This window comes from Macrobrachium rosenbergii, chromosome 4 (assembly GCF_040412425.1).
Source record: "Macrobrachium rosenbergii isolate ZJJX-2024 chromosome 4, ASM4041242v1, whole genome shotgun sequence".
Classification (NCBI taxonomy): Eukaryota; Metazoa; Arthropoda; class Malacostraca; order Decapoda; family Palaemonidae; genus Macrobrachium; species Macrobrachium rosenbergii.
In genome coordinates this window covers 52,084,605-52,101,598 of record NC_089744.1, presented here as the reverse complement: position 1 = coordinate 52,101,598, position 16,994 = coordinate 52,084,605, and the positions used below count along the sequence as shown (strand labels likewise).

Here is a 16,994-nt window from a genome sequence, read left to right as displayed (position 1 = left end):
AGCTGCATAAATACTGAGAGTTACTTTAATTCGCACATTTATCGACACAGTTCATGTAAACAAACACTGAACACAGTCAGACGATCTCTTCTTTGTCTCATGTTCAAGCAAAGTTAGGCGCTGGAAATTTGACGTCTGCAAAACTTGGTCCACAAAATGTACAATTACTAATGGAAGGTTCAAGAAGAATGTGTATTTAAGAAGGCTCTTAAGACTTCTTTCCTTTATGTTTCATGCTCTAGTTCGAAAGAATTTCAAAGGCACTTCAGCATAGTTCAAAATACTGCAAATTACACGATAAACGAAGTCACCGTGTTACGATAAGTTTTAAAAACAAACTGATTAACAAAATTCAATTGGATCACTACCCAATAATGTCCACATTTTGGTTTTGAATGGGGAACTAAGAAATAAAGTTACAAAATAATGAAAATGGTACATTCCGTCGAGATAACTTAGTTTTGAGCTCATATAGTTGACATTACAAAGCTACAGTCGCTGCGCAAGATAATTAACGTATTCCAAGTGTCTATATATAAAAAGTAATGGTCAGTTGGTAGAAATTTTGGCAATGAGATGCTGAAATGTCAGAACACGTGTTTGTGAAACAACTGAGAGCTCACAACCCAAGTTATCTTTCAGCAAGTTTTTCCTTTTTCTGCTAAATGTGGGAAAAAGTAGTGTTTCCTGCTATTTCAGTGAGCTCCTCGGAATGTTAGCCAACAAATCTTTAATTATACATGTATACGAACTGGAAAATGAAAAGCGTTATACTGTGTATATAACAATTAAAGTCAATGAGTAGCAGAATATTAGATACTATGCTTATGATGTTCTTAAAGGAAGAATAACCTTTCGAGAAGCTCTTGAAATTCCCATTTGGGTGGATGTTCTACAACATGTACCTTATAATATATATATATATATATATATATATATATATATATATATATATATATATATATATATATATATATATATATATATATATATATGTGTGTGTGTATTGGAGAAAGTAATGGAAAAGTCAAGGTTGGGGTGATAAGGACACGTTAGCAAAAATATGAGGGTACAAAGAGGCAATAAAAACACTAAGTGGAGGTATAAGGAAATACAAGTTTAGTAAGGGGCAAAAGATTATTTGAGGTGCAGTTGCATGACAGACGAGATGATTATGCGCAGGCATGCAGGAGGATGGATACGGCAATCAAGAAGAAAGCGATAGAGAAAAAGAAGGCAAGTAAAAATTGATGGGTGAATAAAAAATTGTTCTGCAGAGAAGGGTATGCATGGAGACTGTTACTTAACTAAAAGGATCTCAGAATAAAATCTACAAACTGAGAAATGCTGTCTCAAGCGAATATAGTTCTGGGCCAACTTGGTGAGGATTTTGAAGATTTGGTGAATGAACAGGCAGAGTTGAATGACACAAATGTAGAAACGGTTAATGTAAGTTTGTGCAAGTGACAGTCGAGGATGTAAGGAAGGTAACTATAAAATTAAATAATGGAACGAAGTTACGAGCTGTTGAAATTACAAGTGAGATGCTGCGCAGTGTGTTGGCGATGGTGTGATTGAGTAACGGACCAGGGATTGTAGGGTGTTTTTGATGACAGAAACGTTCCAAAGGAATGGGCGAGAGGTATAATGGTTTCACTGTATGAAAGTAGAGGCGAAAAAGCGACAGTTAGAATCATATATACATAACTTTACTTAGTAAATCAGGAAGGGTAACTGAGAAAATGAAACAGATCGCAGAATGGCTGATAACGAATGAACTGGGTCGGTTCAGACAAGGCAGAGGATGAGTGGATCAAGTTTTTGTTATGAAACGTTAAGGGAAGGTTTTCGAAGTGAAGGAAAACAGCTGCATGTGGCATACATGGACGTCGAAATAGTTTAACAGTACTGACAGGGATGAAGTGTGAAGGGCGTTGAGAATTTATGGTATAAGTTACTGAGAGCAACTGAAAGTTTTACGACAATAATAAGCAACATGTTAGACTACGCAAGAGGGAAAGGTGATTGGTTTGCTGTAAAAATGGGTTTTTAATATCTTATGGATGGGGGGAAGCGAAAATTCGAATAAATGACAGCAGATATATGAGCAAAATTGTGAGATAAGAAAGTGAGTTGTAAGTGGATTGTAGAACAGTTGACGCTTACATATGATACAGTACTGATTGACCATACTGCCAAGAAACTAAAAAATCTAGTAAAATAATTTGAAAGTGTTTGCAAGAGAAGTGAGCTTAGAGTAACTTGAGCAAGCCTAAGGCTATGATTATAAATGGAAACCAGAAGATGGAGCACTGAATGTCAATATGGATTATGAAAGACTGGAATCAGTTTATTCTTATAAGTAACTGGCAGCAAATAAAATGGATGACGGCAGAATGAGAGAAGAGGTGAGTCACAGAATTTGTGAAGCAAGAAAATTCTGGAGTGTGTAAGAAGATTGGGAAGAGGTTTGAGCCGTCTCCAGAAGCCAGGCTAGAATATATGAATCCATTCCCTTTTGTGGAGTGAAATGTGAATGTTGAATGTGAATAAAAAAAATAGATTAAAAGTTGTCAAGATGAACAGTTAGTATGTTATATTCTGTGTAAGAAGAAACGATAGGGTGAGAGAGTGGGGACATATAGAAGTGGTAAAACGGTGAGCTTAGGTTAAAGGATGGATCAGAATCTTTTTTGAGAAAGTTCAGCGATGTGAAAAGATTGAGCGATGATAAGTTAATGAAAATATTTACTAATTCTGTAGTGTTGAAGGGGAAGAGGAGAGGAAGCCTGGAAAGGGTTGAATATATTGTGGGAAAGCGTATTGGAAAGGTAGGGTCTTGATATCCAGGAAGCGTGAGAATGCATGCAAGATCGGAATAAGACATTCCTCTTTCTTTTAGACATGATATAGCTTTATTATTCATTTTGTCCTTGAGAAAATACATATTTTCAATCCATGAATTTTTTCATAAGAAATTGACAATAAAAGGGTTAAACATATTGTGGGAAAGCGTATTGGCAAGGTAGGGTCTTGATATCCAGGAAGCATGAGAATGCATATCGCACACTTATGCAAGATTAATGAATTTCATCTTAATTCTTACTTATCAATGATAGCAAAAAAAGTCATTGTCTCTCTTACCTGGTACAATAAGTGGCTGTCCCAAGTTCGGTGGTCTGGCGTTGGGACGTACACCTCCTCCAAAGTCCTGGTAAGCAGACACTGTTACATCAAAGACATCTCCAGGTCCAGTGTCGAAAGGAACCACAGTGCCAGTAATGATTTGTCCCGGGCGATAGTTAGAATCATCTAATACAACTCCAGGGCGAGGACCAGAGAACGATGGCACAGGGGGCCAAGGGGAGTATGAGTGTGAAATGGGAGAATGTTGAGTGGAGTGTATGGCAGTAGGCAGTTTAAGGGGAGGTGTGGCTGATGATGAAAGTTGACTAGTACTGACAGGAGATTCAACTGAAGGCGACAACACCTCTGAGGACGCAATACTTTCAGTAGTAATACTTGAGGTTGATGTCTGATGAGGTTCTTCATTCGTCACTGGTGTAGGTGATATTGAAGCAGACGTAGGCTCCAGCATGGAAGAATCTGAGGAACTAGTAGGTGGAGTTTCTGTAACTGTAATAGGTGGGAGAGTTGTTGCTACTTCAAGGACAGAGCTGAGGTCCTGGAAAGGAGGTTTGGTTTCTTCTGTTAATGAATGTTCTGCCACTGAGGACTCTTCCTTAAGTGTGGAAGACTCAGTTGTAGTCATTTTTACTGTTTCAATATTTAATTCTTGTGTAGAGTTAGGAGAGATCTCTAGAGAATGAGTCTGGGAATTGTTTTCCTCGTTAACGGAGGTTTCAAGGAGAGGAATGTCTGTAATGCTAGTTTCTTGGCGTGAATCTTCATCTTCAGTAATCAATGGATTTAGTGGGATTATGGGCGCTCCTGTTCCCAGTTCAGTTTCAGGAAGTAAATCTATTGGAATAGGGACCCCTGTTTCATAAGGTTTCTGAATGGGAGGTGAGGGCCGGGAGGACATTGAAGGAGGTAAAGGTGCCAAGAAAGGGGGCCGAGTATTGGCAACAAACGGTGGCCGACCAGGAGGCAAACCTGGAACATGATGGTTTGAATTCTCTCCTGGTGGAGTGACAGGAGGTCTAATTGGTGGCCTAGTCAGAATTGCTGAGCTAAGTACACCAAAAGGCGGTACTTGTGTTAGCCTTGGTGGCCCACGGTTATTAATACGACTGCTGAAAACTGGTTCACTTCCAAAAGTTGTAAGACGGGTGTCAGTTTCCTCAGCAGCAGTAACCTTGACATTCCCTCCTAGAAGTTGCACAATGCCTTTGATAATATCATCAATATCAGGCTCTGGATCTGATTTTCTTTGAGATTTCCGTCGAAGGTCAAATGCAGATGCTGAGTTAACAGTCATGTAAGTTTTGACAGAACCTGGATCATCTGACAAAAAACCTCTGTACTGGTTTGAAGCACCCCATGCATCTGCATCAAAATCTTGAGACACTGTTCTGACTACTCGTCGACTGGTTTCAAGATTTTGTAGAGATTCCTCATCATAGTAAACAGTGGCAGTGCTGATTAGGGTTTCCACGATGAGGTCATATTCATCATCATATTCACCGCTCTCATTAAAGGCTAATTCCGTATCAGTAACAGATTTTACAATGGTTTCACTGCTGCCTGGATTTTCAGTCACTGACCTATCGAAATCATCATCACTGTAGTCTTTGAGGGTAGAGGCATCATTTTCTGTGGTTACAGCGACAGGCTCCACTGCAACTAAGGCTGAAGGGCCCATTACAGTTTGCCTTTCCTCCACGCCAGCATCAACAACTGTGGTTTCTAGGATCTCACTCTCGGTACTAGGTAAATCAAGTGACGATAAAGACGGTTCTAGATCACCTTTGTAAGTGAATATTTCACTGCTTTTGCTTATAGAAGAGATGGTGGACATTGGATCACTACTTTCAATATATTGCCCTGTAGAAATGTTACATTCATAATCAGAGCTTTCGCATTCACTGAAAATTGTAAATGAATAATTATCGTTCATTTCAGATTCAACGGACGAGACATCCTTGGGTGTCTCGAGGCCTGTGGTGTCAGAGGTAACACCATCGACCTGCACGTCATCGGTGACGTCGGTTGTGAGAAATGCTTCCCCTTGTTCGCTTTCGTATATCACTAGGCCCTCTTCAGTCTCCATAGGCATTACACTCTCCTGCGTGGAATTCACCACGCTACCCTCAGACGAAGAACCTTCGTTACCATCATCAAGCGCTCTCAAGGTGGTCGCTGTGGAAGGTCTTTCGTCACTGTTCTCTGCGGGATTTGTTGTCCTTACAGTTTCTGTATTTAATGTTGTTATTGGCACATCCGTTGGATCAATATCACTACTATCACTTTCAAACGTGTCGTTACTAGTGCTACTAGGATTATTTACATTACCATCTGTTCTATTGACTAAAACTAAGTTATCACCCTTTTTCGCTCTTAAAATATCACTAATGCCACTTATGTCCTGAAGAAAAACCACGTTGTGATCTTGGCTGTTCCCAGAATCTGCAAAGAAAGAACATGAAATATTAGTCTACTATGAACAGAGACTATAGAAATTAAAAAAATAAGATGAATTTCTAAAGTCAATGAGGAAAACTCCAATGAATCATTGGGATTTTATTCTGAAGTCTCTCTCTCTCTCTCTCTCTCTCTCTCTCTCTCTCTCTCTCTCTCTCTCTCTCTCTCTATATATATATATATATATATATATATATATATATATATATATATATATATATATATATATATATATATATATAATATGTATATATACATATATATATCATACATACATATATATATACGTGGTTTCAAAGAAACCAATATGGTTAGCTGCAGTTAACTTCATTTGCAACTATAGCAACCATAGGGTTCAGCTACAAGTGACGGTTAATCTCTCTCTAGAGATTAACTGTCACTTATAAGCTGACCTCTGTGGTTGCCATAGTTGCAAATGAAGTTAACTGCAGTTAACCATATTGGTCTCTTGAAACCACGTCATATGTATATGTATATACAAACACACACATATATATATATATATATATATATATATATATATATATATATATATATATATATATATATATGTATGTATGTATGTATGTACATTAACCTCATACTTAAAGTCATTTTGCCCTTAAATGGGATTAATGCAAAAGTAAAAAAAAGTATAAGTCATTTCATTTTGCCAAACTCATATACCCTGACATAAGCAAGATTGTTTTAATCTTTTTATATCTCGGTGATAAGCTGCTTCTACTAAACTCAAGAGTCTCTCAGCGTGTGAACAGCGTTTTCACCGTGACTTTTCTCCTTTCACTAACAATACCAACTTTCACCCGCCTCTTAATTCAAATTCTGTCTACCCTTACATTCTGACGCTTATTTCAAAATTATCTTCCTTTTATTATTTCAGACTACAGAATCATTTGAAAATATTCGTAGCTTCACTGTCACGCTACAATTCTTTGAATGTCTCCTAATATGTCCAAGACTTACGTCCATTATCTCATTCACAAACAATATTAACCAAGCTAATTCAGTTTCAGATTCATTTCACTTTATCGGAGAAACATTTTTTTTTCTTTTTTATAAGTTTTATATATATTTAATGAAAATATATAAATACTCTCAGTGAATCGTCAGCAGTAGTAATTTCGATAACGCACTTAATTGGATCACCGAGTACGTATGTATTATTACTTACAATTTTTAACAAGGAGCAGCTACAGAGAACATACAAAAAAAAAAAAAAACGACAATAGGAGGAATCTTGAACCAGAGCCTATAAACAAATGTATCACATTATATAAACTCTAGTGTAGCTTTCCTGTAGTCATGCGAAGTTTGCCATCTGTTGCCTGTTTGCTCTAGCGACCAAGAGGAACCCACCCCGCGGTCATGTTCCATTTAATAATTCCGCCTAAAAAGAAACAAAGAGGAAGTTGCAAATTGCTGATATGCCGAAAAACTACCCCATGAACCAAGCAGTAATTTCCAAAAACGTAGTCATTACAGAAAGGAAAGTTGGTTAAAAAAAGGAAAAAAAATGGAAGTCATGATTTCGAACGACTGAAAGGGAGAAATCGGAGAGCAGGAAGAGGAGAAAGGAGACCTGTGAGTTTATAAAATGGTTTAACAGGAAGAGAAAGAAGGAGACCAACTGTAATAAACGTACAGCAAGTATATCTTTATTCATCCAACTTGGAATGGATCTGGGTTCAGAGAACGTATAAAAAATATAACCAGCACATATACATTGTTTAATTACTGGTATCTCTTTCTAGAATCCGCTGGAATCTCAAAAGTGCCATAGAAGGCCATTGGTTTTGCAATAAACCAGCCGTAATGAAGGTGAATCAAGCATTTCTACGCTTACTTCTAAGGAATGAATCTCGAGATTACAAAACACTCAGTTTAAAGCCAATATCATAATAATTTCCGGCAAGTATTACAAAATCATTAACTGTTTGAAGTTTAAATGTAGCAGAGGACGAGATATTACTTCACTAAATTGCAGTTTATGCAACAATGTCAAGTTACACTACTGCATGCTTCTTCGATCACCAAACACGCAGAGGTGACCATACCTTGGTATGAGTCTCTGCCTCGCCCTTGAGCCTAACGTTAACCCCACACTGACGGTAACGTGACCTTAACGATCCCTGCAGAGCAGGAAACAGGTAGCATCACGGAGGAAAAGGGGTTAACGGGAGGAATTTTCTCTCCATAGCAATAATAATAATAATAATAATAGCAAATGCGCCTAGAGGGAAGTCATGCCTCAGCCTCTAAGCGAAGACGAACGCCCCTCCAACGTTCAAAACTACCGTTAGATAATAATTTCCTCCACGACTCGCCTCATTAGTCATTGCTTCTTCCTCCTGTTCTTCTTTGCTCTTTTAGGCATTTCTTCTTCTTCTTTTACTTCTTCATTTCTGTTTTATACTCTGCTATTTCTTTATAATTTTATACATCTGCTTAACTTTGCAGAATATCAAGTACTTCCTAAGGATTTCTAGAAATCAGCTTAATCATTTAAACTTCTTAATAAATGTCGTGTATATTTTTATATATTTTTTTCAGATTTCTTTACAGACATTTTATTGTTACTAACATTTTACATTATGGAATGACATTTCAACAAGCATATTTTTTGATGAGCAACTTTACAAAGAACAACAGTCCCTCGGTGAAAAGTTAAAAGAATGAGCTCATAAACACATAGTAAATTAAAGTAACAGATAAAACAATATGAAAAGATAAACATACGCAGCTAAATATACATAAATAAGTGAAAAAATAAAAAAAATAACAAAAATAACAATTCACAAGAATTCACAACCTTAGTTTTAAGACCACTGGTTCAACGTTACCAGGCAAACTCTCAGGTATCTAAATGTGACTCCTGTGTAACACTGTTGCCACAAACAGAAAAGCAAAAATTCCCCAGTTATGTCAAAAATAATTATAAAAGAACTGTCGTGTGTGTGTGTGTGTGTGTGTGTGTGTGTGTGTGTGTGCGCGCGCGCGTGTGCCTGCACGTAGACTTGTGACATTATGGAGCTCGTTCTGGTTCAAATCCCTGGTAAGTGTTTCTGATGACCTGGGGGTGCATTGGGTACCGGACTATACTGGGATGCTGCTGGGAATGAAGGGAGGCATGGGGTTGTGTCATCATCCCAAAATACTATGAGATTAGGATATATAATATCAATTGAAGTCATTATTACACTTCAAAAAGGAGTGTATATATACACATACACGCACATACACATATATATGTATACATAAATATATATAATGTGTGAGTGTGTTTGAATATTATGCATAAGAGAGAGAGAGAGAGAGAGAGAGAGAGAGAGAGAGAGAGAGAGATTACACCAAGGAAATAAAATGACAAGTACTTCACACAACACTGCACAGCCCGTGTATAGGTATGTATGCATGAGGTAACACATTTATACATATATATGTTATGTGCACATATACTTATAAATCTAATCTTTCATATGTAGCAGCCATGAATCTAGACACCTGCTTCCTAACAGCCAGTGTGTGTGTGTGTGTACGGGAAACAATCAGATTATCAGACACAGTGCTTCAGGTGCCTTCTCAGATCAAGCTATTGCATCTTACACATCCTGAACATTGAATATAGTTCCATGACTCCTCAAATTGATTTTCTGTTGTTATTTATAAACAATTCGTAACTTGGATTTCATTCACGGCAACAATGAATTTGCGTTAATGGTGTTTCTAGTGAGCTTAGAAATTACTTGCTAACCAGCTTGGCCTTAGGTCATCAAGGAGATGCATGAGTATTGTGTGGCTAATTACTCAAAATGTGTTCCAGTCCTGAATTTCAGCAGGCAAAGTTAGCTGCACCTATTAAAGTTAATATACGTTTTCAAAGGCAAATTATATCTCTCAAAAACAGCTGATGTTGACAATATGCACATACTGTAGTATAATGGGGTTAATTGAGGCACATTTTCAGACCTCACGAGAGAAATAACTGCTGGTCTAGAAAACAAGATAACACAGTATGCAGGTGATGCCACTCTTGCTGCAATTATTCAGTTCCCCTGCTGGGGCCTTTGTTGACCTAACTTAGTGAATTACGTATTTGGTGGTGGTTAGTCAACTATGGTGGGCGTCACTATGGTGGACGTAACCTGACTGTAAAATGGTAAGATGCTAGCAACCTCTTTTCCAAAACCTTTCTAAAGCTCAAAGATTAAAACCCTCTGGAGAACTCCTCCCCCCAGCTCTCTAAGGGGAATATACGCACGCTGCAGCTGTAGTGGGTGGCAACAAGGGTTGACAAGGGCATGGGACTAGCAACTTCATCCCAAACTAATTTCTGAGAACCGGAAATCTAACACATTTTAGAGAAACCCTCTCTGAAGGGAAAAGACATATGGTGAGAGAGAGAGAGAGAGAGAGAGAGAGAGAGAGAGAGAGAGAGAGAGAGAGAGAGAGAGAGAGAACAACTAAATTAAAGTTTACTGCGTTTCATAAAGGACTGAGTATCTCAATGTACTTTTGTTCTTTATTAGAAAAGCTTAAAAACGGATAACAATGCAAAGCGGAAACTTTGACAAGAAGTAATGAGAAAATTCAAAGGTAATGGAGGAGAGCACACTTAACTGGAGGTTGATGTAATAGATGCAAAAACTTTAAATGGTTCTATGAAACGCAAGTTGCGGTGACGTGAAATTATGCAAAGGAACGCTGGCTGGGAGGCAGGTAAACACGAGCAGAGCTCACTTCCTGCAGCCACAGGTAAGAACAGTTAGGTATGAAAACAAATGAAGGCGCAAGCAGCTGATAGATCCAATAACGAAAATGTAATTTAGAGTACGAGAAATTTATGCTTTAAACATAATGTTCAAGAATTTATATGTAATAAATATATATGCCTTCAACTTCACAAGTATGCTTTCTTACAATACAATACTACGTGTGAAAACAGAGCCATGTAAAGAGTAGAAAAATTCATATAAACATAAAGAATACATTTATAAAGATCATATTTAAATAGTAGATGGTGAATAAGTCAAATAAGGAATGTAGCGTGACTGTAACAATGAAACTTATATTAAACTTGGGCGCATATTGAATAGCCATTGCATTATCATGAGCATTGCTCCAAAATTGCCTAGTAATTAAAAAATACTTGTGCAAACGTTCTGCGAATTGAGAATCACCCCTAAATTCAAGAGGTAAACACCAAATACAAACTATGGGAGATACTAAAGCAGGAAACCTGCAAGCGATATTCCAAACTTTAATAACCAGCCTCGTCCAAATTTAAAATATCTCCGGATGTCACTGACAGAACAACATTTCAACTACGGAAGAAACAAGATTTGAAGTATGGTGTCAATATCTTAAAGAACAACAGTTCGCTTTCTGGCAGCGTCAGAAGAGACACTTTATAAGTACTGCGAAAAACGAAGCTTGGACCTAAAGGTGGCACAAAGTAATGCTAAGTATTCAGAAATATTAAGTATAAGTGATACAAATACACGGAAATGTATTTGTACTCAGAGGCGCCTGTAGACATGAAAGTCCTAATTATGACAGAACCGCCTTTTCCAAGTCTTTATCCCCTTAAATAATGATAAACTTTCCCGACTATCGAATTATTATCTTATAACCTTAAGACAAACCAGATAGCACGTAAAATTTATCAGTTCAACGAATATTGTCAAATCAGATCTAAATTCCTTCTTAAGCTCAGTCTTAACCTTCGATCACGAAAATTCTTTTTAGAACATAAATCGTGATGCACAGTGACATATAAAGAGTAACTTTCCACCTCGTTATCTTATTTATGATCAAGGCTGCTAAAATGAAACCTCTAATTCCAATTTTCAGTTTAAAACTAAGAAGCAATTTGAATCCCACAACTAACATGAAAACAATCAATGACTTTAATCAAGACATGCAGTTATCCTCGCATGATAAGGAAGTTACATTCAGGTGAAGTTCAGTTGACGATAATTACCAACTACTTATTTGCTAGGGCCATCCACACGCACCCACTCACATCCAGACAACAAACCTCTCCCCAAACCTCAACATCCACGCCACAACCGTCTCTCCTAACCCCACGTTTCACCCACCTTTGTACAAAGTGCTGAGCAAAATAATGAACTCCTAATCTCAGGTCGTTATTCGCATTCACTCATCCGGTGTTCAAAGATGACACAGTTCTCTAAACGCTTGAACGCTCCTGATGGTAAATATGTCTCTAATTTATGGAGCAGAGCCCTCAATTAAAGGTCACAAAATGTCTGCAGTACATACAATACGTGGAGGAACTGCATAACCTATTTGTGTAACTGTATAAGGTAAAGAATACAGGATGTTCTCTTAAGTGGATCGATGGAGTGCTTTATGATGCATGAAACCGCATTTCGTTGGGCGGTTTAGATCCCACTGACGTAAGATATTGCTTATTAATGATTATGTTTTCACTGTGGTTTCTTTGTTGGCTATGTGAATATCTAGTTGAATGCGATGCAGTTCAATTACCAATGCAAAACTAAAGAGAGAACGAGTCGTCGTTCATAAGACAGAAAATGTGAGGGAACTAAATAGTTTGTCAAAAACTCGAATAATAAAATGTAAATATAAACTTGGAAATGTATATGTAACATGTGGTACGACCTAAAATGCCTAAAGCGCGTAAATGCTCATGCCTTTTTGGCTCTTTCCATGAAAACGTAATTCAGTTAAGGTGATAATAAGATCAGGCTGAAGAAAAACGAGGTTACAAATGATGCTGCCGTCTATCTGCAATATTGATATTAAAACTCATAATAAAAGGCATTTGTTTACTTTAAAAACTGCATTGTGGTATGAGCCGGTAAAGATATATAGTGTAACTTGAAGCATTGTATAATTTCTAAGCACATAGGTGAGAACTTGGCAATTTGACCAGGCAAGTGAGATTTTTGAAGTTCCAAGGCCTCTGGAGGGGAACTTTGAGGTCATGCTCACTGAAACCTGCGACTTAATAGTTTAGGCTGTCTAATATTATGATTTAGACCTATGTCTTTCATCGCAGAAGTTCCATGAGGTTAGTTTCTTATGAAATTGCTATTTTACATTAGGATTTACTTTGACTTATAAATTAGGCATCAGAGGTATAAAACTCAGAAGTTAAAGCTGTGCGTGAACATTACTTTCCACCAACATCAATAAATCTCAGAGAATTGCAGACGATTTTCACTCCTGGTCTATCAAGTGGGCACTTTCACACGACTGCAAGCTCTGGAATCACTCAACTATACCACCACAAACTAATTTCGCTTTCTCATAACTTCCAAAAAGAAACTGTTGTTATTTCTGAGAGGTCAGTCAAGGTATTCCTCATGTTCTTGAAGAGATTTTAGTTATCAGTGCCTGCTTCAAAACACTGCTTCCTCACACGGTGGATAAAACAGGAGTCCTACTTATTTTTGATAAAATGAAAACATAAACACTGACTAAATATGAAAAATTTTTAAACCTGCTGAGCAATTATATTTAAGGACTTTGCCTTTTCGTGTCCATATATCAAATACAAATATAATTTCTAAAGTTCACTCAGTCCTCTATTAACTGGAACTTTACCGAATTACACATTACGTCTGAATTCTTACAGCTGAATTTCGGCATCCTGAAATATACAAATAACCCGTAGGTAGGTACAGAGCTAACGTCTCTGCCTTTTAGCAAATATGAAAGGAAGCACTGCTGATATTTGTAACAACTCTTACGTGTCTGGTGTAAGCGGTAATGAATATAAATGAGACTCAAAAAGCAACAGGCCAAGGAAAAAATGTATCTACAATGATCATATCCAAAGATTGTCTGATGTTTACCAGCAAACATAAACGGGTACATTCAAAATGCATATTAACTGAGAGATTGACTTGGCTTTGTAATGAAGTTTGGAAAGAAGTAAATTACTTCTAAGTATCTAAGGAAAGCCGTTTGTTTATTATTATTATTATTATTATTATTATTATTATTATTATTATTATTATTATTATTATTATTATTATTATTATTATTATTATTAAAATGGTCCTGCTTTCTAAAAGGTTAGCTTTCAGGTCTTGATATACTTAAAGAGATTCACCAGCAGATATAACGACAGAAAGACAGAAAAAATAAAAGAGGACCAATGTATATATATATATATATATATATATATATATATATATATATATATATATATATATATATATATATATATATATATTGCAATGTTTGTACATGTGAAAGGTATATTTTCTTTATTACCTAAAAATTGTTGTTACACCCATGAGGCCTGAAAAGTAAAAAACACGCGTCGTGAAAAAGTGTCAGATCAAAATCTCTCTCTCTCTCTCTCTCTCTCTCTCTCTCTCTCTCTCTCTCTCTCTCTCTCTCTCTCTCTCTCTCTCTCTTAAAGTTCTACTCAATAAGTGCGCTGACCTGGCCTGACCCTAATGACCTCCTGCGAATCTTTCCATCTCTCCTTAGGATGAGAACCTCTGTAATTAGCGTTCTCTCAGTTACGACCGAAACAACAGTGGGCTAAGAAAGCCGTGCGTACAAGAAGAGTGATGCCTGAAGCTACCTGAAGCAACGCAGGTTTGTGACTGAAGGAAATTTGTTAATAAAATTTTGACGAATATGGAAACTTTGCAGGTTTAGTGCATGAATATAATAGTCGCGATATACACGAGGAAACGTCCCAGCACAAATTACCGATGATGCATGACTTACATTCTAAATGATTCAAGCACTGATTTGTTCAATTCACTTTTCAGGACCTACGTAAAATAGTTTAAAATTTACGAAGTCCCAACAATTCGAAAGAAAAAAAAATCCGATACAAAATATGATTAACCAATTGAAGGGAACAAGTTTTTTATAATCTAACTGGCATAAACATAATTATAGTCTAAGACTGTATAATTGTGAAAGAGACTAAACAAATGTATAAGAAAAAAATGACCTGAGCATTGTTGTACTACGTTTATCAAATCCTCTGGCCATATTTTAATGAACTGGCCAGATCGTTTCACTTTCTTTGATTATCAGTTACCTTCTTTTTACTATAGCTTCTGGGGTGAATCTTAAACAAACATAAAATATAGTGTGATAATAATGAATTAATAAATCAATGAATAACTGAGTAAATGTTTGTGATAGGAATCAAGCAGTTTAATGCCTCTTGTCCAAAGTACGTCATTTTTTATAAGAAATCCATTATTGACAGAAACGTAGCAAATATCACGCACGCGCGCGCGCACGCACACACACACACCCACAACCACACACAAACGAAAGGACTGTCGAGATATTAGGGAGAGTAAAGCTATAGATGTCCTTTACTGTTACATCATATTTCGAAAGAAAAAACTAGGTACTGAAAGGCTGATTCTTCGATTAAGCTCGATACACAACAGCATGGGTCTTTTGCTAACAACTGCCCTTAAAATAGTAAAATGTCTTCCATTTCACAACTTCGACAACAATACTCTGAATAACGCAATATATCTTTTAAATGAATCCCCCCAAATCACCACGACCACAACCACCATCATCATCAGTTTCACTGAAATGCTTTTCTTGCACGTTCTCTTCAGCAAACCAGTGCTTACATATTTCAAGTAACGGAACGCCACTCTCATGTCCCGGATGTTGTTCTGCGTAATGCGTTGAGGAGATAATTCATATTATTTCGTACTCTGCAAAAGTAACCAAGAAAAAAGGACGCAATTAGAAGTTTTATCTTTGTCTGAAGCATTTTTTACATGGAAACGTAATTCGCTGGCTATTATTTTTTGGCGTGTGCGTGATTTTTCTTCTTGTCTTTCAGATTCGTCGCAGAATTATCGCTTCATTAGAAGAGAAAATAGCCACCAACATTTTCTTTCAGTTAAATATGCTTAAGTTAGGGATTCATGTCTGCGATAAAAGGATAAACGAAACTAAAATGATGGTAACAAGAACGTATGAAAGTGACCTTAAGGGAGCTTTCATCGAATTTGGTCTTTCATCACAGCCTTCCCGATTGTACGGGTTTTGTTTGCTCCCTTTTCATCTAAATTTATCTGCCGGATGTACATGGAATTACAGAACGTCGTAACTTTTTTCCTGCGGTAAAAATCGTCTGTTCATCTAAGAGAGTCTTTTTAATGAAGGGGAGGAAGCGTGTTCTTTGAAAGTTTTCAATCAGTAAATAAGAATATAATCACAAACATACACTGCATATATAAATACACACAAACACACATACATATGTACATATATATATATATGTATAAATATGTATATACATGTATATATACGTACATATAAATATGTATAGGTATATATACATATATGTATGTATATGTATATATACATATATATATTATATATATGTATATGTGTAAATACATTTATATACATATATATATTTATATACATATATATATATATATATATATATATATATATATATATATATATATATATATATATATATATATATATATATATATATATATATATATATACATATATACACATTCGACTTCACCACAAAAAATCTCATTAAATTCATATGGAAAGTTATTTTCACCACAATAGTTGCAAAAACATTTATTTTAACTGCAAAAACACAAGTTTCTTTTCAAATGATGAGAAACAAAAGAAATAAAAGATCTGGCAAAACTACTCCACCTTCATGTTTAAAAGTTACTTACTTCAACGCACGGTTTGGGGAAGGTTGGAATTCTTACGTTATTTTCAAGAAATTGCCGACTTACATGAATTAATTTCACGTATTAACAATGGGTAAAAGTTTCTGGCATAACTACAACATTAAGGGAGGAGAACAAGTTTCTCTTTGTTAGAGACTGAAAGATTAAAAATTTGTAACGCAGATTTTCTTTTTATCTTAAGACATTCTGGTTATAATAAGTAATAATAATAAAACAACGCAATGTCTATAAAGGAACTTTCAGTAGGTGTGTGGGTAACATCGATTGTCTTTGGATAATAAAATCACAATTTAAACTTGCCGTCGTCTAGTCGGGCCAGCCTCTCTTATATTTAGCCTTATATAAAAGTATGTAGAATTAAGGCACCTTGGTACGAGCTTCGGGACGGTATGTACCGTCCCTAAAGTCGGGACGGGTATGTACCGTCCCTAAAGTCGGGACGGGTATGTACCGTCTCTAAAGTCGGGACTTGCCAGCTCGAACCTCTTTATACTATAGTAACTTATAACGGTAAGAGTGCAGTAGTACTAACAATGACACGAACGTTATCATCATCTTTACTATTGATTTTGCAACTGCTGTCTTCTAATTACTATTGTTTTTGCAACCGCTGCAAGAAAAATAAAGATAAAAATCAGTGACAAA

At 36.4% G+C, this 16,994-nt stretch overlaps 1 protein-coding gene across 2 annotated transcripts in view; it reads right to left on the bottom strand.

Moving 5' to 3' along the window:
• The window catches only part of LOC136834558 (uncharacterized), a 99,764-nt gene that overhangs the window by 23,391 nt on the left and 59,379 nt on the right, over positions 1 to 16,994 (bottom strand). For both annotated transcript variants that reach the window (XM_067097139.1, XM_067097146.1), the window contains exon 2: positions 3,145 to 5,589. In XM_067097139.1, the coding sequence (XP_066953240.1) occupies positions 3,145 to 5,589 (2,445 nt within the window). The remainder of the gene's footprint in view (positions 1 to 3,144; positions 5,590 to 16,994) is intronic.